At 40.1% G+C, this 23,118-nt stretch overlaps 1 protein-coding gene across 1 annotated transcript; it reads left to right on the plus strand.

Annotated features, from left to right (window-relative positions):
* Positions 1-5,443: 5,443 nt before the first annotated feature.
* Positions 5,444-21,505, plus strand: sqor.L (sulfide quinone oxidoreductase L homeolog; the record flags this gene model as incomplete). Its single annotated transcript, NM_001086609.1, is given in 9 exon segments — positions 5,444-5,696; positions 6,607-6,777; positions 7,903-7,956; positions 12,523-12,717; positions 13,451-13,660; positions 15,268-15,451; positions 18,256-18,323; positions 18,723-18,901; positions 21,230-21,505. Coding segments are annotated over 9 exon segments (1,353 nt in total). The 3' UTR covers positions 21,288-21,505.
* Positions 21,506-23,118: the final 1,613 nt, after the last annotated feature.

Below are 23,118 nucleotides of genomic sequence, written 5' to 3' on the forward strand. Positions count from 1 at the left end.
GTGCTGATTTTTCATTAGCTGAAGTTACCCACAGGACAATTTGTATGTGCTAACTTCATTTTGGGGCCTCTAAATGCCATATACTTTGGTAAACCTATGCACAGTGGGCACCAAACTGTTTGGAGGACCCCCGGCAATCACAATTTGGGTGCTTTTTTGTGATACGTAATGATACATGGGCGATATGATGCTGGAAAGTTGAAGCATTGAGGCAATTTTCAGATATTTCACCAAAACCGACAACTTTGGGAAAGCCTTGCGACTCAGTAGTTTAGAGCAATAAGGCATGGGTACCCATTTTAGATTCTGTAGAATGTGTACTTTCCAAAAATGTATGGGTTTGGGGGGTAAACATATATTTCTGTGTTTTTACACCACAAAAATGCAGTTAATGTGTTGATCTTTCATTAGCTGAAGTTACCCACAGGACTATTTGTATGCACTAACTTCATTTTGAGGCCTCTAACTGCCAGATACTTTGGTAAACCTATGAACAATGGCCACCAAACTGTTCGGAGGAACCCTGGCAATCACATTTAGGGTGCTTTTTCTTGGTGCATAACGATACATGGGTGATATGGTGCTGAGAAGTTGAAGCTTTGAGGCAATTTTCAGATATTTCACCAAAACCGACAATTGTGGGAAAGCCTTGCGACTCAGTAGTTTGGAGCAGAAAGGCATGGGTACCCATTTTAGATTCGGTAGAATGTGTACTTTCCAAAACTATATGGGTTTTGGGGGGCAAACATATATTTCTGTGTTTTTACCCCACAAAAATGCAGTCAATGTGTTGATTTTTCATTAGCTGAAGTTACCCACGGGACTGTTTGTATGCGCTAACTTCATTTTGGGGCCTCTAAATGCCAGATACTTTGGTAAACCTATGAACAATGGCCACCAAACTGTTTGGAGGAACCCTGGCAATCATATTTAGGGTGCTTTTTCTTGGTGCGTAACGATACATGGGTGATATGGTACTGAGAAGTTGAAACTTTGAGGCAATTTTCAGATATTTCACCAAAACCGACAATTGTGGGAAAGCCTTGCGACTCAGTAGTTTGGAGCAGAAAGGCATGGGTACCCATTTTAGATTCGGTAGAATGTGTACTTTCCAAAAATATATGGGTTTTGGGGGTAAACATATATTTCTGTGTTTTTACCCCACAAAAATGCAGTCAATGTGTTGATTTTTCATTAGCTGAAGTTACCCACGGGACTGTTTGTATGCGCTAACTTCATTTTGGGGCCTCTAAATGCCAGATACTTTGGTAAACCTAGGAACAATGGCCACCAAACTGTTTGGAGGAACCCTGGCAATCATATTTAGGGTGCTTTATCTTGGTGCATAACGATACATGGGCGATATGGTGCTGAGAAGTTGAAGCTTTGAGGCAATTTTCAGATATTTCACCAAAACCGACAATTGTGGGAAAGCCTTGCGACTCAGTAGTTTGGAGCAGAAAGGCATGGGTACCCATTTTAGATTCGGTAGAATGTGTACTTTCCAAAAATATATGGGTTTTGGGGGTAAACATATATTTCTGTGTTTTTACCCCACAAAAATGCAGTCAATGTGTTGATTTTTCATTAGCTGAAGTTACCCACGGGACTGTTTGTATGCGCTAACTTCATTTTGGGGCCTCTAAATGCCAGATACTTTGGTAAACCTAGGAACAATGGCCACCAAACTGTTTGGAGGAACCCTGGCAATCATATTTAGGGTGCTTTATCTTGGTGCGTAACGATACATGGGCGATATGGTGCTGAGAAGTTGAAGCTTTGAGGCAATTTTCAGATATTTCACCAAAACCGACAATTGTGGGAAAGCCTTGCGACTCAGTAGTTTGGAGCAGAAAGGCATGGGTACCCATTTTAGATTCGGTAGAATGTGTACTTTCCAAAAATATATGGGTTTTGGGGGTAAACATATATTTCTGTGTTTTTACCCCACAAAAATGCAGTCAATGTGTTGATTTTTCATTAGCTGAAGTTACCCACGGGACTGTTTGTATGCGCTAACTTCATTTTGGGGCCTCTAAATGCCAGATACTTTGGTAAACCTAGGAACAATGGCCACCAAACTGTTTGGAGGAACCCTGGCAATCATATTTAGGGTGCTTTATCTTGGTGCGTAACGATACATGGGCGATATGGTGCTGAGAAGTTGAAGCTTTAAGGCAATTTTCAGATATTTCACCAAAACCGACAATTGTGGGAAAGCCTTGCGACTCAGTAGTTTGGAGCAGAAAGGCATGGGTACCCATTTTAGATTCGGTAGAATGTGTACTTTCCAAAAATATATGGGTTTTGGGGGTAAACATATATTTCTGTGTTTTTACCCCACAAAAATGCAGTCAATGTGTTGATTTTTCATTAGCTGAAGTTACCCACGGGACTGTTTGTATGCGCTAACTTCATTTTGGGGCCTCTAAATGCCAGATACTTTGGTAAACCTAGGAACAATGGCCACCAAACTGTTTGGAGGAACCCTGGCAATCATATTTAGGGTGCTTTATCTTGGTGCGTAACGATACATGGGCGATATGGTGCTGAGAAGTTGAAGCTTTGAGGCAATTTTCAGATATTTCACCAAAACCGACAATTGTGGGAAAGCCTTGCGACTCAGTAGTTTGGAGCAGAAAGGCATGGGTACCCATTTTAGATTCGGTAGAATGTGTACTTTCCAAAAATATATGGGTTTTGGGGGTAAACATATATTTCTGTGTTTTTACCCCACAAAAATGCAGTCAATGTGTTGATTTTTCATTAGCTGAAGTTACCCACGGGACTGTTTGTATGCGCTAACTTCATTTTGGGGCCTCTAAATGCCAGATACTTTGGTAAACCTATGAACAATGGCCACCAAAATGTTCAGAGGAACCATGGCAATCATATTTAGGGTGCTTTTTCTTGGTGCATAACGATACATGGGTGATATGGTACTGAGAAGTTGAAGGTTTGAGGCAATTTTCACATATTTCACCAAAACCGATAATTTTGGGAAAGCCTTGCGACTCAGTAGTTTGGAGCAGAAAGGCATGGGTACCCATTTTAGATTCGGTAGAATGTGTACTTTCCAAAAATATATGGGTTTGGGGGGTAAACATATATTTCTGTGTTTTTACCCCACAAAAAATGCAGTCAATGTGTTGATTTCTCAGTAGCTGAAGTAAAGTCCTGATCAATTTGGATGTGCTAACTTCATATTGGTGTCTCTAAATGCCAGATACTTTGGTAAACCTATGCATAATGGGTATCAAACTGTTCAGTGGACCCCTGGCAATCATATTTCAGGTGCTTTTTCTTGGTACCTAATATAGTTTGGGATATGCAGAGCAGCAAAATAAAACCTTTGAAATGATTTTTCAGAATTTTGAATTTTTTTTTGAAAAACCGCTATGTTCAGACAAGCTTTTATGTTTGGTAGTTGGGAGTAGAGAGACATAGTTACCCATTTTGTAATCGGCAGAATGTGTACTTTTCAAAAATGTATGGTTTTCTGGGGTAAACCTACGGTTTCAGGAGTTTTGGCCTTGGAATCTAAAGCATGCCGTTTTCTGCCTTAGTGCTTTCAAAATTCGGCAATATACTGCCGGGAGTTTTTGAGGTACAGAAGTCCTAAATCTCCCTAAAACTATACATATCTGGTATTGGCACGTTCGAGAGACATAAGGCTTTCCAAATCAGTTGGATTTTCATCCGTAAAATGAAATATTTTTCTGGTATAAATTGATATACGATGAAAAATGGTAATTTTTCTTTTTTTTTTGGTATTTAGCACTATAAATTTTTTTGCACAGGTGGAAATACATGAAAACTCAGGCAGATTTAGAAAGCTCAGTTTCTACCGAAAAAAACAATGTATAGTTTTCCTAGGTAAACTATAGGTTTCCCCTCAGAAAATGCCCCTAAAGTGAGAGAGCACAAAATGTTTCAAAAACGGCTGGCATTTCGCGTAACCAAAATGTGAAATTCTGCTGGCACTTAAAGGGTTAAAGACCTACCAAAACACTATAGGTATTTACTAATAAAAAATATAATGCTTTCTAACAACAGTGACACATTTTCATTTCATGCTTAAAGGGATACTGTTGCGGGAATACAACAGTTAAAGGGGATGTAAAGGCAAAAATATAAAATCCCATTTTTACTTTCTTTAATGAAAAATAAATCTCCAATATACTTTAATTAAAAAATGTCTATTGTTTTTATAATAAACCTGACTGTATGCAGTGAAATTTCCCCTTCTTTTACTGCTGTGATAGAAATTGTCAGATGGTCCCTAACTGCTGGGCAGGTAAACGATCATACTTTCAAATGGCAGGAGGAGCCCCCCCACCTTAGTTCCCAGAACTCGAGCAGCATTGTTGGATTCCATGTAGAGATTTGTATCCAGAGACTCAGTGCAGTCTTTATATTCTGATTATTAATCAGTCTTGCTGTATTGGCTTCTATGGAAGATAATATTTGACTTGGGCTGTTTTCATAATTTATGACGATCCCTAAGCTTAACCTCCCAACTGAAGCCCAGATCACACTGAGCATGTGCGAGTCTTGATATTGCAGAAATGTCTAACAAAGTTACAAGATGACAGCCCCCTGCGCCAACTTTGAAAGCATAAATCATTTGTCTTATTAGGCTGCTGGTGCAGTAAGTTCATGTTTATATTTAGTATACAAAATAGAGCATTTCTAACATTATTCTATTTTAGACTTTAGTTGCCCTTTAATAGTGCTGGTCCAGCAGAATTCTGCACTGAAACTGAAATCTTTTTTTAAAGGAGCAAATATATTTTTTTTATATTTAATTTAGAAATTTGGCATGGGGCAAGACATATTGTTAGTTTCCCAGGAGGCTTCAGGTTGCGTGACTTGTGCTCTGATAGACTTCAGTCACTCTTTACTGCTACACTGCCAGTTGGAGTGATATCACCTCCTCCCTCGCCCCCCCCCTCCAGCAGCCCATCAGCAGCCTATCAACAGAACAATGGGCAGCTAACCAGATAGCAGCTATCTGACACTTCTGCTGAAGGATATTTTGCATTGCTAAAATTGCTCCAGAGTGCTATTCTCATGTCTACCACTAGGTGGAGACAATGCAAACAAATCCTTCAGCATTTCACAATTCCCCTGTGATCCAGTTAATTGTGTATGACACACAGCATTATCAGTGAATCAGTTGGCCTATTACACTGTGAGATTCTGGGCACAAGCGGATCTGTACTGTGCAAAGTTCTACTCGTGGATCCAGATGACATGACTGAATTGAAGTTAATAGTTATTATCTAATCACTAGGTGGCAGAAGTACTGGTAAATGCAGAGAAAGCTGAAATAATGTATTGATTTTTATGTTGAATAAAATACCTCCCAGGAGGCTGGCCCGTGAAACTATTACTGTTGGGCACATATATCCCTTCTAATAGACTCTTTATTTTATTTTAGATTATCACATTCGCTGAAGATGGCAACCCTGGGAGTCATGTCTCCGGGCCTCCATGTCCATCAGTGCACACAGTTACTGAGAGCGGCAATTCAGAGTGGAAGCTGTAGGACCCTGCACATGAGCCCAAGATCAGCGGCAAAGGAATACTATGATGTGGTTGTAGTTGGAGGTGGTGCTGGTGGTATCACTATGAGTGCTCGCATGAAGAGGAAAGTAGGAGCTGGAAAGGTCGCTGTCATAGAGCCAAGCGAGGTAACATGGTATATTATTGTCATTGAAACCAAAAATATATATAATGTATACAAAAGTGCTCTTTATTTGATGTTTTCTTCCCCAATAATCCATTCTTTTATATATTTCCATTTCAAGTATATGAATTTATTATTATTCCTGTGCAGTTGTTTGCCATAGAGCAGATAGGAAGGACATGCATGTCTGAATGGGGGCAAGAATAGTGCAGGGATGAACGATGCCTAATCTCCCCCAGTCCCCCCCTCGTGTATAGAACTGCCAAACAGGGACAGCACTGTCTTCATCTGGAAAATGCAGGTCCTTGGTCCATTATGGAGCCCTTTGGTGCTCACTGTGAGCTCTATTATGCATTGTAATGTCTTAGGGGGTTATTTACTAAATTCAAATTTTTCTCATCATTTCAATAAAACAAGATCGACCAAACTCCCATCCACAATTATCCCTTATTTATTAATAAATTCGGTTTGGGAAAAGTCTCGATAAAATAATGAAAAAATTCGAATCATATGGATTCTTTGAATTTGAATCCAGAATCGCTCCATTGTTTAGAGTTATCGCCCGAAAACCCAGAATTTTTCAGATCATTGTACAAACCTAGCGCAGACCATGATATGTTCAAATTGGGAAAGGGACATCTGCCATTGACTTGTACAGAACCATGACAGGTTTGCGATGGAGTATTTTTGGATTTCGACTTTTAGCAGCTTCGGGGTATAATAAATCTCGAAAAATTTTCTTTTCTTTTTTTCATCAAAAAATTTAAGTTTTCCCCTTTAAAAGGCCAACCAGAATTTTTTTTAATGTAAATTCCTGTGATTTATCATTTTACATTGAATCAGCTGGCCTTTTCATGCTGAAACCGTCAATAGTCATATCTGAGAGTTTAATCAAATATCATTCTTCGCATTAGACACACTATTACCAGCCAATGTGGACGCTAGTTGGTGGTGGTGCTAAGAAACTAGCAAGCTCAGCACGTCCTACAGCGAGTGTAATCCCATCTGGTGTCAAATGGATTAAATCAGAAGTGAAAGGCTTCGACCCCGAAAAGAACTGCATCCGGATAGATGATGACAAAGAGGTAATTTTGTTCAGTTGAGGTTATTCTACAGTTAGGACAGATATGTCACACTGTTTCTCCTTGTGGAATTCCTCCATTGAGAGACAATCAATCAGAAGCTTTCTGTTCTACGGCCAAAGTAACTGATGGTGACTAGGGATGCACCGAATCCAGGATTCGGTTCGGGATTCGGCCAAGATTCGGCCTTTTTCAGCAGGATTCGGCCGAATCCTTGTGCCTGGCCGAACCGAATCCTAATTTGCATATGCAAATTGTGGGGTGGGCGGGATTTCATGCAACTTTGTGTTACAAAACAAGAAAGCAAACAAATTTTTTCCACTTTTTCCTTTCCCGCCCCTTATTTGCATATGCAAAGTAGGGTTCGGTATTCGGCCGAATCTTCCAAGATGGATTCGGGGATTCGGCCGAATCCAAAATAGTGGATTCGCTGCATCCCTAATGGTGACTAAAGAATTTTCAGATGCTCATAATTTGGTCCTTACGTTTTCAGTGCCACCCCAAAGTGCCAATGTTGGTATAGTACTATAAACATTGCTATACTGCAGACTATATTTTCATATTTGCCTAGTATATCTCAGAGTGAAATATATTCATCATAAACCGAGCGGTATATTCAGGAAAGACTGAACAGAATTCAGCCTGGCCAGTGCAGGTGGGTCAGTAAATGTTTTTTTCAAAAGTGACTTTCAGCCTTAAAGGTGTAGTTCAGTCATATTTTGAGATCATTTGTAATTGGTTTTAATTTTTTGATATTTTATTTATTATTTTGCTTTTTGTTCAGCAGTTCTCCAGGCATTTCAGCAGCCGTCTGGTGGCTGGGAGAGGGCCAGAACAAGAAGATAAATAATAAAAAGTAACAATAAAATTGTAGCCTCACAGTGTAATAGTTTTTTGGCTGCCAGGGTCAGTGACCCCTACTTGAAAGCTGGAAATAGGCAAAAGAGGAATGCATACTGTTAACTATTAAAATACAAAAGGAAAACGTGCTAAGCATAGGACATTCTATAACATATGAAAAGTGAACTTAAAGGTGAACTCCTTTTAATGCTGTATTTTGGTATACAGCAATTTAGGTTTGACTTCTCTTAAGGTAGTAAATAAATCCTAATTTACTTTTTTTTGTAGATAAGCTACAAATATTTGATTATTGCACTTGGACTGAAACTGCATTATGAAAAGGTAAGAGTATTTATTTTTGTTAACTAAATAACAGTTAACATTCTAGTCATAACTGAACATATTTAAACATTTTTTAGAACTATGATATTTGTTGGTCCTATTTTAATGAGAACTGGTGGAATGTTTGCTTTTCAAATGAATAATATCAGTTAGAAATGTTAGACTTAGAGGTAACAAAACCAAAATATGGTTTTAATTGGTGTTACAGGGTCACAGTAGCCTAACATTGTACTGCAGAATCGTATAGGTTAATATCTATGTAGCACAAAGAACAAATAGAAGGTGGATTGCAAAACCAATATATTAAAAATACAATTTATTATATAATTACTAAAACACTGGCCGGCGAGGAAACACAGTGATTAAAATATGAATAAATAGTTATAAAATCAATAATAAATACAATCCAAGTGGGTAATCACTTTTCCTGTACGGAGTAAATTCAAATGACTGTTCCTTGGTGTTGCTTGTAATTTAAGCAACACCCCCCCCCCCCACGCATTGGGCTGGAATACAGCATTACTGGGTGGGGAGAGCAAGTAGTAGGGCGAGGATTAGAGTTGCAGATGCTCGGTCAGCTCCAGTCTATGGAGTCCTATTCTGTAAAGAGGGACTTAGTGGCATTACGAAGAGGAGCTGAATGGGGACAGCCATGTGCGACTATTATCCTACTGCTACTATAGGCACCATCACTCCCTACTATACCTGCTATACCACAGTCACACTCCCTTCCCAGAGACTATTATCCCACTGTTACTATAGGCAGCATCTCTCCCTACTATAACTGCTATCCCACAGTCACACTCCCTTCCCAGAGACAATCATCCTAGTCAGCCATGTCTTACCTCTGCTGATAACACACTATTCACATGATTCCTATGACAACTTGCCAAGTGAAAATATGGGCAGTGTGTAAACAGAACATTTATGATGCCCCTGGTGTTTGCATAATTTTATATCACCCTGTAGCACTTAAAATGTAAAATTTTAACAACACATTTTAAGTGAGGAGCAAATGCTTGGAAAACAATTGGAATCGTGTTTACCTTTTTGTATCATAGGCCTAAGAGTATTTGTCAGATGCTGCTTGCTTTGGCAATATTAGCTGCTGCTTGGTCCAGTGAGGCAGGAATGCAGACAGAGCTGCCTGTATATTCCCTGGAGCCCTTAAATTAAACTAGGAAAATTACTTCCCAGGAAGAATAGGTGACGAACTGCCGTAAAGCACGTTCCTAAATGGTATGTTTTATTGCCTTGATGGAAAAGGTGAACTGGAGTCAGGTCATGCATTGGGTGCCCCAAATCTTCAGGATGATTGGCCAAACTGGCATAAAAACATCTGACAAGTGAAAAACTGTATAAAAGAGTCAATGGCCTGGGTAAGTGGTCGGAAACAATTTCCAACTCAGGCCTGTCCTTAGTGGTGCAGCGTTCCCTAATATTTATAAAGCTCCCCTGCATTTATAAAGTTGTTGCTCAACTAAAACTTTATTGAGGCTGAATGCTGGCATTTGCAGTAGAATGACAGACAGAGAAATGAAGACTGGCCAGCTCTGATGCAAACCTGTGGGGTTGCAATGTACAGTCTCTGCCTGCCCCTACATTTAACTGCAATGCAGCTTAGTTTCAGCTCAAGACATTCATTCCCATTCATCATGGGAATCATCAAGAGGTTCTGCAGCAGCTCAGTCTGACAGGCACTTACCTCATCTATAGCCACGACCAGGCCCAGACTGGCAATCTGTGGGTTCTGGCAAATGCCAGAGGGGCTGCTATAAGGTCCCATAGAAAGTCAGTATTTAGTGGGCTGGTGGGGGCTGATTGGGTCTCTGTGTACCTCAAATGCCAGGGCCTATTTTAATTCTCAGTCCGGACCTGGCCACGACCGTGTTCCTGCACTGGCTCAGCCTGTTGGTGAAATTGGAGGCAGTGGGGGACTTGTAATTCTTATTGGTCTCACACAGAAATTCCCACACACTGATCCTTCCTTTCCCTCGCTTGCCACTTCCACTTCAATAGCCAGGGTGGTGGTGGTGCGAAGTGGATTAGACGGGGGACGGAGCACCGCCCGGCCAGACACACACCAGCGCAAAAAAAAAAAAAAAAGCAAAAAAATTGCTCAGTGGAGGAGGAAAATTCTAGAGGTGTCATAGCCCGGGGGCGCAGAATGTGGAGCGATCTCCGGGCTCCAGCGGGCCCTGAGGGGGAGCGGACCCTGGTGCAACTGCACATCCTGCTCCCTTGGTAGTTACGCCACTGCCCCACTCCCTCCACCTTGCCAGCTGCAAAGCCCCCACAAAAAGAAGTTGGAATAATCCCACCAGATACACATTTCCGGAATTTCTCAAGGGCACAGCCGGATTTGAACTCTTAGCAGCCTCAAGCCTGTTTCACAAATTTGCTTCTCTGCAGATGTCCTTTTCACGATGATCCAAGATGGTGCTCCATCTGTTTCAGTGCGTGCGCTCCACAGTGGAACGCAACCTACGATTCCTTTTCACGATATCTATGCAGCATAGTTTTGGGGATGGGGCTGCTGTAAGATGCCATAGACAGTCATTATTTGGTGGTGGGGGGCTGTTTTGCCCTCTGTGCAATTTATATGCCAGGGCCTATTTTGAAACCCAGTCCAGACCTGGTTAATACTGTGTAAATGTTCCATTTTGGGCTTATTCAGTGAACCCTGTTATGTCAGGCCACATAATTCCTTGCTTCTTGTTTGAGGGTTAAATTATAATAGGTGTGATAAGGAAAGCGATGGCCATTTATCCATGGGTAAATAATTACACTGATACATTTGGCTCTTAATTTTTCTGATAAAAATTTGAAAGGAAATAATACAATTATAGTGACCCTGGAATATGGTTGTGAATGCAGTGTTTTCTATGTTAAGTCACTAGATGGGGCTATTGCTGTTTTTAAGATAAGCCACACCCAGAGAAAACATGTAGATAAGCAGAGAAGTAATGGGTCTGTGCTCAAAGTCAATAGTGTCACCATACTTCACTGTCTATATAAGGAAAAACAAGCAGTTCTATAACTACTATTTGTATATATTATAAAATGTAGATCATGGTGGTATGCTCCCTTTCTCTTGCAAATCATTAATTATTGGTATTTATATATTTATTTAAATCGTGCCAGTCTCCCGCAGAGTTTTATAGAGTGAAGACTTCATATATAAAGAAAAATATTTCCAAAAAAACCAAAATAACCAAAAAACATAGTTACAAATGCATTTTGTTGGGAAACAATGGGGGGGGGAGCTTGTTGGTGAGAGCTTACAATCTAGAGATTGTTACTTGTCTGCTGTACAAATTCTCTGTAATAGAAGCAACTTTTTGAGTCTGCCCCAAAACAATCACTTGAGTATTATTTCTGCATGTCAAATCAACAGTGTTAGTGGGAAAATTATATTACACAATAAACTCATTTGCAAGGAAAGGCACCCCATTCATTACTCTGGGAGCGGTAGGGGACTTTTTATGTATGACATGTAAGAAGTCTAGAGCACTGATGGATTTATATTAGCTAGCTATATATTTTTTTATTGTCAGCATCGGTTATATGCAACATAGGCTTTGAATGTGATACATCTCCTTTAGGGTCAGGGCACACAGGCAGATTCAGGGAGATTAGTCACCCGGCTAGCGATTTACATTCAAGCTGGCAGGAGGCAGTTCGGGGAGATTAGTCGCCCCGAAGAAGAGGAGATTTGTCGCGGGGCGACTAATCTCCCTGAATCTGAGCATGTGCCCTGACCCTTACCATTATATTTACCATTTACACAGCAATAACCTACTTTGCACACACATCCCTGCCTCAGTGGAGTTTGCAGGTGTACCCCAGACAAAAAAACACACACATCAGTCGTAATAAGGAACACAGAAATTGAATTGTTAAAGGATTTCTTTTAAATGCCTCTTATTTTACACTGCTTTTTTTGTATGTTTGTTCCCTTCACTTAGTCTTGTGCACCACAGGTGGGAAGCCACTGGTCTCTGGATTTACTGCAAATGTTATTTTATTTACATGAAAAACATTGCACAGCCTGATCCTTATGACAGGGCAGATGGAAAAGTAATTAGCATTGCTTTAAATACTTGCTCTCTCAGCCACCCTTTATGATTCTGCTGCTTGGTAACAAAACACACAGGACCAAAACAACGCCAAATATAATTTGTCTGGATATTTCATAGAATTAATCTGGACAGGAATACAGATGAGTAGAAATCCTAAGGTTTGCATTATATCTATCACCAGTAATACAGAGATACAACACGAGCTAGAAATCTACTTGCGTGTTGTTTTGTGAGAGATATGATGCAGGTCTCTAATGCCTGAAAATATATGGGAACGGCACCAAGTAGCAACGTGACAGATTGCCAGACTATCTCTGAGTGGATCAGTGACAACTACTATGTGTTTCTCTGTGTTTGTGTATAGCTGTTATTATGATACATGTGCATTTAATATTACACAAATTTAAATCTAGATGCCAGGATTCCGTTTGTTGCATCGTCTTGTATCTCTATGCTCTTACACGTGCTTTTCCTTTTTCAACAGATTAAAGGTTTGCCAGAAGGCTTTAACTATCCCAAAATTGGCTCCAACTACTCTGTACAAACCGTTGAAAAGACATGGAAAGCACTGCAAGATTTTAAGAAGGGGAATGCCATATTTACATTTCCAAACTCTCCTGTGAAATGTGCTGGTGCTCCTCAGAAAATCATGTATCTATCAGAGGAGTATCTACGGAAAGTAAGTTCTGCTCATATGGTGCCAGTGTCTTCTATGTGACTACATCCCATACAAACACTGTGACACATTACACTGCAGCTCTCTGCAATCAATGGACTATCAGTAGCAGTGTAACCTGAAAGCTATAGCCCGGCAGCTCCTTATTAATGGTTATATGCATTCAGCAATGAATTATAAAAATTTGCCACCAGTTTTATTTTTCTTATTACATGTTAAAGGGGTTTTGTCACCTTTAAATTAATAGTATGATGTAAAGAGGGATATTCTGAGACAATGTGTAATTGGTTTTCATTTTTTATTATTTGTGGCTTTTGTGTTATTTAGCTTTTTATTCAGCAGCTCTGCAGTTTGCAATTTCAGCAATCTCATTGTTAGAGTTCAAATTACCCTAGCAACCATGCATTGATTTGAATAAGAGACTGGAATATGAATAGGAGAGGGACTAAAAAAGATGAGTAATAAAAAGTAGCAATAACAATACATGTGTAGCCTTACAGAGCATTCGTTTTAGATGGAGTCAGTGACCCCCATTTAGAAAGAGTCAGAAGAAGAAGGCAAATAATTCTAAAGCTATAAAAAAAAGAAAAAATGAATACCAATTGAAAAGTTACTTAGAATTAGCCATTCTGTAACATACTAAAAGTTAATTTAAAGGTGACCCACCCCTTTAAAGAATTTGTTCATCTTCCAGTCAGTTTCCAGATATCTTCATGTAAGAATTTGATCTTTTTAGACGGGAAAACGAGCCGATGCCAACATCATCTTCAACACATCGTCGGGGGTTATCTTTGGGGTGAAGAAGTACGCAGACGCTCTCCAGAAGATCATCAAAGAGAGAAATATCCAAGTAAACTACAAGCATAACCTGATAGAGGTGCGGCCAGACATCCAGGAAGCTGTGTTTGAGAATTTAGACAAACCGGGTGAAACCAAAGTTTTTCAGGTGAGATTTACAAATACTGTATAAAGACAGATGTGCATAATCTGTTACTCTGCTTAAGCTTTCCAAACTATCAGTATTTGTGTACAGGTACAAAACAAATTTTGTATGATTATTAGTGCATGTATGCTGGCCTGCCAATTCTGACCAATGGCCATATGCAATGGATTGGGGATCAGACAGGCTTGGAAATGCTGGTAAGTGCGTGGTAGATCAGTGGATAAGGGAAGTGAGAGGAAACCATTTTTAAAATGAACTTAAAAAGATAGCACTTGGTGCTCGTCAGTTTGTAAACAATGGTATTTTTTATCCATTTAACGCAACAACTATTTTCGGTAGCCTAGAACTGAACTCAGAAACGAGATCCAGTGGATCCTTGACAGCAATAGATTCTGTGATCTATATTTATTTTTTTATTTGCTCAATTCTAGGGGAATAGCTTTGGTTGTCAGGTTTCATTGTATTTCTGTATAAGGGCAGAGACACACGTGGAGTTTCAGGAAGATTAGTCGCCCTGCGACAAATTACCTTTTCTTCGGGCAACTAATCTCCCACGGCCTTCCCGCTGGCTAGAATCTAAATCACTGGTGGGATGGCACACTTCTGCTGGCGATTTACATTCTAGCTGGCAGGAAGGCAGTTCGGGGATATTAGTCGTCCGAAGAAGAGTCGATTTGTCGCCGGGCAACTAAATCTCCCCAAATCTCCACATGTGTCTCTGCCCTAAGGGTAAGGCCACACTGGGCGTTTTCGGGAGATTTGATCGACTGGCGAATAATCGCCTCGTCTTTGCGGCAACCAATCTCCCCAAATGCCTTCCCACACTCTGCGCTGGCTAAAATGAAAAAACACCGGCGCTTATCACACGTGACGGCTTTGGAAAACGAACCGCCACGTGTGATTAGCACCAGCGTTTTTTCATTTTAGCCGGCACAGAGTGAGGAATACAGGTACTGTGGTAGGAGATAAGGAAGGTTGTGGTCAGTCAGACTGAGACTGTGGCATCTTGGGTAGATTTTGTTATACATTGAAAGATGTGCTGTCCAAAAAGTTGATGTTTGGCCTATTTAGCTTCCCAATTAGTCTGTGAACTTGGCTGACCTGATCATTTAACTGATAATATTTTGCTAATTTTTTTTATCCAGTCCAATCAATAAGAGGCTGTGCCCCTGCCAGGGAAAGCATACAAACGGCTTGCAGATAGTGTCTGGCCTGGCATTGCACCTAGCGCTGAAAGACAGCAATGCTACCCACAGCACCACCATACTGTCCTTTAGTGGGCCCAACCTTGGACAGCCATGCTCGGTTAAATGAAATAAATGGTAAAAACATGAATTTGTGAATCGCTGATCTTCTATGATACATTTAGTTTCTGTCATGTTGTGCAAACTAATGTGCCTGACTCGTGATATTTGATGTTACAAAATATAGTCAATTCTCTATACATTTGTCTTTACTTTTTCCCCTTAAATAGTAGCAAACGTAGCACAGGACTGCTGTACTGATTTGCCCATGATTTTTGTGGAACTGTGACACAGTTGTGTATTTTCTTCATTGGACTCCCTTCTTCTAGACACTGTCTGATTGGGTGTTTATTTTTCTGCATACAGTATGAAATGCTCCATGTAACCCCACCCATGGGACCACCTGATGTTCTGATGAACAGTCCAGTCTCAGATGCAGCCGGTTGGGTGGATGTAAGCAAGGACAATCTGCAGCACAAAAAGTATCCAAATGTTTTTGGCATAGGAGACTGTACAAACCTTCCAACATCAAAAACTGCAGCTGCAATAGGTACAAAACAAATCAAGTATAACATCTTTTAGTAAAAAGTGAAGTTGATAAACGAGATAAAGTGTATTACAGGTATGGGATCTGTTATTCAGAAACATGTTATCCTGAAAGTTCTTAATTAGGGGAAGGCCATCTCCCATATACTCCATTTTTTCAAGTAATACAATTTTTAAAAAAACATTTTACTTTTTTTCTGTAATAATAAAACAGTATCTTGTCCTTGGTCCAAATAAAGATTCAATTAATTCATTTAGTATAGATGAATTCTGTACACGAAACAAAACCTGGGTGTATCTAAGGACATAAAAATCACTTAAAGGAGAAGGAAAGGTTAAAACTAAGTAAGCCTTATCAGAAAGGTCTCTATAAATACACCAGTAAACCCCCAAAGTAATGTTGCTCGGAGTCCCCTGTCAAAAGAAACACAGCATTTCTTTCCTTCTATTGTGTACACATGGGCTTCTGTATCAGACTTCCTGCCTTCAGCTTAAACCTCATTGCCCTGGGCAAGAGCATGCTCAGTTTGCTCCTCTCCCCCCACCCCTCCCTTCTCTACTGTAATCTGAGCCCAGAGCAGGGAGAGACTCAGGCAGGAAGTGATGTCACACCACATTAATACTGCAGCTCCTATCCTAAACAAACAGAGAGTTTCTAGAGCTTTTTACTCAGGTATGGTAAAACATTCTACAGAATAAATATAGTATTCTAGCTTGCACTATTGCAGCTAATCTATTGGCAATAAAATGCCTCAGTAGCTTTCCTTCTCCTTTAAAGTGCATGTGACAGTTCCGGACTGAGAATTAAAATAGGCCCTGGCATTTCAGGTACACAGAGGCCCAATCAGCTCACATAGAAGCCCAAACAGCCCCCGCCAGCCCACTAAATACTGACTTTCTATGGCACCTAATAGCAGCCCCTCTGGCATTTGCCAGGACCCATGTGAAATAAGTTATTTGTAAATGCTACACTATATTATTTTTCTGTTCTTTCCCCCTCAAATGACCTATGGTCTTTGAGTGATACAGCAATCTATTTGTGGAAATTCTGTTATATAAATGCCATAAATCCAGAATGACCATGTCCCTTAGTAAGGCTCATGGACAGACATGTAATTCCTGGTATAGGCTTATAGTCATGTACTGGATGTTTGGTGGCCAGGCTTATCTTGTGAGTACATTCACTCCTATGATAAGATGTTCAGTTCAGCTGCTGTCACACTGGTTTCCATCTGTACATTTTGTACAGCGTAGTGTCTTGGGAACGTTTGGTTGCATAAACCCATTGTAGTCAAAGCCACGTGACCCAACATGAAGGAGAAGTCAGCTAAGCAACAATAGTCCTGGAGTTCTGGATGTTTTTGACTGAGATCTCAGTATTGGGTGGGGTGCAGTAGAGGTCACACAAGGACATTTACCAGTGGCCCTTAATCTCTACCTCTAGGAGAATCTCAGCCATTGCTCACCAGGTTTAAAGGAATTGTTCAGTATAAAAATAAAAACTGGGTAAATAAAAACTATTTCTAATATAGTTAGTTAGCCAAAAATGTAATGTATAAAGGCTGGAGTGACTGGATGTCTAACATAATAGCCAGAACACTACTTCCTGCTTTTCAGCTCTCTTGGTTTCCACTGACTGGTTACCCTGGTTACCAGGCAGTAACCAGTCAGAGACTTGAGGGCGGCCACATAGTTCATATCTGTTGCTTTTGAATCTGAGCTGAATGCTGAGGATCAATTACAAATTCACTGAACAGAAATGTACCATGTGGCCCCCCTTCAAGTCACTGACTAACTCAGAGTTATAGAGCTGAAAAGCAGGAAGTAGTGTTCTGGCTATTATGTTAGACATCCAGTCACTCCAGCCTTCATACATTATTCTTTTTGGCTAACTAACTATATTAGAAACATTTTTTATTTTCACACTGAACTGTTCCTTTAAAGGAACAGCTGTGTTCAAATATGGACTCCTGTATTAGATTTTCATTTGTGTCAATATATTTGTTATACGCATTTCAGTCAGCCATGTGATACGAAGTGGCATCACTATGGGGGTTATTTATAAAAGTCCGAATTTATCTCAATATTTTCTGCTACAAACTCCAATCAAATCTGCTCGAGTTTTTTTACGCTTATTTATAATTACATTTTCCTGAAAATTTGCATTGTGGGGAAAAAAATGTAATTTTCAAATTTTTTCAGATTTTTTATCTGATTTTCATGTTTTTTTCGGATTTTCCATGCGATTTTTACAATCTTTTCGGATTTTTCACATCCAAAAACTTTGGGGTATTGCATGAAACCCAGCGCACATCAAAAAATCATTGGGACTTATATGTAACCTTGACAGGTCTGAGATGCCAGATATTCAGATTCAGACTTTTCCATCTTCTGGGTTTAATAAATTCCAAAAAAAATCATGATTTTTTTTTAAAAGTCAGATTTTTGCATTCGGAGTTTAGTAAATAACCCCCTAAGAGTCAAGAGCTACAAATAATAAAATGTATTCTAGGTCCTTAGTGAAGTCATCAGTTATAATGGGAGGCACATTTATAAAAGGTCGAATTTCGAATTCATGTGGGTTTTCAAAAACTCGGATGAAAGTAATTGAGCCGAAAACTCTAGGCCATTCCCATTCAGATGAACAAAGAGATACTTTTGAATGGTTTTCCCCCTCCCAATGAGTTACTCAACCTCACATTGGCAGAATGCTCAAAATCACAATATGTGCCATTGTCCTATAAATCAAGTAGGGCTGATGTGCTTTACAGTGGATGCATATTAATTCTTTGTTTTTACTGTTGCCAGCTGCCCAATCAGCAGTGCTCAATAAAACCATATCACTTGTGATGAAAAACCAGAGTCCATCATCAAAGGTAACTGCACTTTGAGTCTATTTCTAAATACATGTAAATTATATACAATATTCCCAACTGTGTTTTACATGAGACTGTGAGTTAATAATGAATGCCATACACATGGAATTGTAGTGTTTTAGTGTTAGTAGGGGGCAGCCAGGAATTCTGTCTGGGGTCCAGTTAAAAGGTGCGGCTTCTCATCAAAGGAGTGAGATGTGGGCAGATCAAGTGGAGTTTGGGCAGGATTTGGGAGGATCAAGAGTGTGTTTGCTTTCAAACTACAGATCTGTAATTAATACATCTCTCGTATTAATCAGTTGCTTTGGGTTACTAGACCCAGGAGGCAAACTGTTGCACTTGTTATTACATTCCCCAAAGTTAAATTGTTAGCAGTAATTATGAGCTTTTTTCCTGCAGTATGATGGCTACACTTCATGCCCATTGGTAACCGGGTACCGGAAAGTGATTTTGGCAGAGTTTGACTACAACCAACAACCGTTAGAGACTTTCCCCATTGACCAGGGAAAAGAGAGGAGAACAATGTATCACATGAAGGCCGATATGATGCCTTTCCTCTACTGGCAGTTACTTCTCAGGTAGGCATGTTACCGTATATACTCGTGTATAAGCCGACACGCGTATAAGCCGAGGTACCTAATTTTACCTATGAAAACCAGAAAAACTTATTGACTCGCGTATAAGCCTAGACACAACTAAGTCCATCAGAAACTGTCACAGGAAACTAAATGGACAGGTTCTATGGACAGGCAGTTAGGAAAATAGTAGAGAGGGAGAGAGAAAAAAACATGAACGTGAAAGGTTGTAGATGTCCTTCTATCGGAATTACTAGCATATGAACAAGGTAAATGAGCAGATAGCTGTTAGGAAGCTGTGTGAGCCACGCTGTATGGTACATGTTGCAGTCACGGAGTAGCCTGTTAGCATAATGCTTTGACAACTCCATCAGTGCAGTCTCAAGATAGCTGTCAATCAGGATGCATCATTTAATTCAACAACACTCAGAATGTTTAAATGGCAAATATAACGTGGTGAGAACAAACAGTGCAACGGTGGGAGCAGCAGCATGATCAGTGACGTCAGCGTATGCTACTGAATCAGAGTGTGCGCTACTGAGTCCCATGCCCCTGCACCTCGGTTGGGGCCCGCAACCCATCCATGGGGCCCCCTGATCCTGAGGAGCCAACGGAGAACACCCCCCTCCCTGCCAGAAACAATGATGCTTACCCGCGGCGAAGGAGGAGCAGCAGTGCACAACTTTGCGCAAGGAGTGTGGCGCCATATTGATACCGGCGCGCACGCTGACGTTACAGATCATGTGGGTTTTGATGTACCGTAGATTCCCCACTGATCGCGCTGCGGCTCCCACCTTTGCGCTGTTTGTTTTGGGGGTGCGAGATCAAATGTGCTGCTGCGAGGAGAAAGCTTGTTTGGAGCTTTGGCGGAATGTGCACGCCACTGACTCGAGTATAAGCCGAGGTAGAATTTTTCAGCACATTTTTTGTGCTGAAAAACTCGGCTTATACGCGAGTATATACGGTAATCCGAAAATGTCAACTTTGTGCATGTTTCCATGTTAATACTATAGATGAGTCAATCCTGGTTTGGGTGCTTGCAGAAGAGTAACATAATTTTTGGAGTGAATTAAATTGGGTATAATACAAGGCCAGGTTTGTGTCAATATGGTAAGCAGCTTAAACATATACAGTAGAGCACCAATTTTACATTTTACTGGAACTGACGCCTTCTTTTCTAGGTTCCATAAAGGCAAACTATTTTTATATGTAACCAGAGATTATGCCACTTAAAGGAGGACTAAACCCTAAAAATGACTATGGCTAAAAATGCCATATTTTATATAATGAACTTGAATTGAATAATAATTGAACCAGTCTAAAGTGTCAGCTTGTCAATAGCAGCAATAATCCAGGACTTCAAACTTGTCACAGGGGGTCACCATCTTGGAAAGTGTCTGTGACACTCACATACTCAGTGGTCTCTGAGCAGCTGTTGAGAAGCTAAACTTAGAGGTTTTCACAAATCATCAAGCAGAAAATGAGGTTCGCCTGTAATATAAGCTGATGCTACAGGGCTGATTATTAAATTTTGATGCTAATTGCACTGGTTTCTGTGCTGCCATGTAGTAATTATCTGTATTAATTACTAATCAGCCTTACATAGTGACATTTATAGTCTATGTTTACTGTATATTTTGAGTCGCTCCCTAAGCTCAGTAAGTGACAGCAGCACAGAGCATGTGCAGTAAATCAGCAGAAAAGTAGATGGGGAGCTACTGGGGCATCTTTGGAGACACAGATCTTTACTGCTAAAGGGCGGTGGTTGCCTTGGGCTGGTCCAGAAACACAATGTACAACATTTCTAGCCTACGTCTTTAGTTAAGCTTTAGTTCTCCTTTAAATGCGGCCCTGGAAAACATACAGTTGTGGTTTTTCTATAGCTGTGTAGCCAAATATTTTTAATGGAATAAGAAAAAATAAACCAGCTGTGTCTAATTGGCTAAAAGTTATAGCCGAATTGTTTCTCTATACTCATGAAACTTGGCACATTTATGAAGCTCTGGTAATGTACATGCTTTAAAGGAATGTTTGCACTTGTGCCATGATGATTCAGTGCTCACTCACTGTCATATAATGTGCCACTGCCTATAAATAGAGTCCTAGAGTGTGGGCAGGGAGGGGGGAGATATATCAAGTTTTGTGTCCTTGGTAACTAAGTTGTACTTTTACTTTGTATTGCAAGTTTATAAAATGGTACAAGAACAAAAGAAACAGTAATCTTCCATACTTTATGGGTCACTTCTCTATAGCAGCAACACCCCTAGTAGTCATCAATGAACTGAACTGTCTCTGCCGTGAATGTATTCATTTCTTTGCTTTTTTTCGCAGGGGATACTGGGGAGGACCTGCTCCATACAGAAAAATCATGCACCTTGGATTCAAGTAACTGCAGAAAAGTGCATCTACACTCAATCTGTAACTCAGTGCCCGATTTCCAGATGTATCATGTCATATGTCAAACTGTTACTAAAACATGACTTTGGCTCAGATTTAGCATAGTAATATAGTTATTGAGCTTGAAGACACATCCATTGAGTAACGCTTTGCTCACACAATTCCTGTTTTACTTTTACTCAATTCAGGGGCAGACAAAAATTACCAAAAGGGCTAAAAATGGCCATCAGGCCTGAATCAGCATGAATGTCGTTAGAAACCACATATATAAAGTCACAATTATGTAACATTTTTTTTTTTTATAAATTCTTTATTTTCATGTTTGGCAAAATACAGAAAATACAATGGCATGAGATTCCTGCAGTGAAAAGTTCAAACATATGATGTAACATTTTACATATTATTTGTGCCCAATGAAAATGTAAGACTGCATGCTCTACTGCCCCAGTATTCCCAATTCACTGTATGGTCAGTGTTTTGCTTAAAGGTTTTAGTTTGAAATCTCTGAATTTCAGGATTAGGGAAATATTGTCAAAGAGGTAAAAAATCCATGCATTTGTTTTATAAAATTGTATTTTTGTTAGTGGTAAATTTGTATTTTTGGTACAAAACATTGTATTGTTATAGATCAATAAAGATCTGGAGATTGTGGCTATAAATGAAATGTTTTTTACAGCGCTGCTTTGTACTTCAACTCGCTGCCCAATGCTTTGTCGGCAAGTTAAAAATGGTCAGAAATATACTATATAGTTCACTTACTAGACTCCAGATTGTGTACATTGGCTGTCAATTAGTTTATAAAGTAATCAAAAGCATGGGATCAATGGTATTCTACGATTACAGACATTCTACACTAAAAAACCTGTCCACTACAAAAGACTTTAATGGAATGTAGATCAGTATCTAAAAGCACAAACAACCAACAGAGCAGATTCGGGGAGATTAGTCCCCATCGACAAATCTCTTCTTCGGGGCAACAATCTCCCCAAACTACCTTCCTCCTGTCCTCCGCCGGCTAAAATGAAAATCACCTGCGGCAATGCACACGCGCCACTTCATTTTCTGAAGTCGCCCGAAGTTTCCTCAGCAGAAGAGGAGATTTGTCTAATCTCCCCGAATCTGCTTGTGTGGCCAGACCCTTAACTTCAACCATTTTCAGATATCAATGAACAGCTGCAACTTTTTCTGCCACAGAAAGTGGTTGCTTAAAATAGGCAACACCCCCCAAGTGCAGTCCCTGTCTGACTACATTTTGCTTCTGTAGGTTTAGGGTACATTCTTTGCAATATAATTCAAGTCATGTGCAGTGCCCAAAAATAGTTTGGATTTCAATGTTGTTCATCCTTTCCGGTCATCCTATGATCATGATTACCACCATTTCTGCAGCCTTTACTCACCTTCTCCTTATTTTATCTTGCATTCCAGATGCTCTTGCTTAAGGGCAGAGACACATGATGTGATTCGGGGAGATTAGTCGCCCGGTGACAAATCTCCTCTTCTTTAGGGCGACTAATCTCCCCGAACTGCCTCCCCATCAGCTAGAATGTAAATCGCTGGCAGGATGGCACTCGGAGCGCTTCGTTTTCGAAGGCACCTCCATATATTATCTCTTAAAGGAGAACTAAAGCATAACTAAAGAAGTAGGCTAGAAATGTTGTACATTATGTTTTGGGTTTCTGTACCAGCCCAAGGCAACCACAACCCTTTAGCAGTGAAGATCTGTGTCTCCAAAGATGCCCCAGTAGCTCCCCATCTTCTTTTCTGCTGATTCACTGCACATGCTCTGTGCTACTGTCACTTGCTGAGCTTAGGGACCCACTCAC

The sequence above is a fragment of the Xenopus laevis genome, chromosome 3L, assembly GCF_017654675.1.
Source record: "Xenopus laevis strain J_2021 chromosome 3L, Xenopus_laevis_v10.1, whole genome shotgun sequence".
In the NCBI taxonomy this organism is placed as follows: Eukaryota; Metazoa; Chordata; class Amphibia; order Anura; family Pipidae; genus Xenopus; species Xenopus laevis.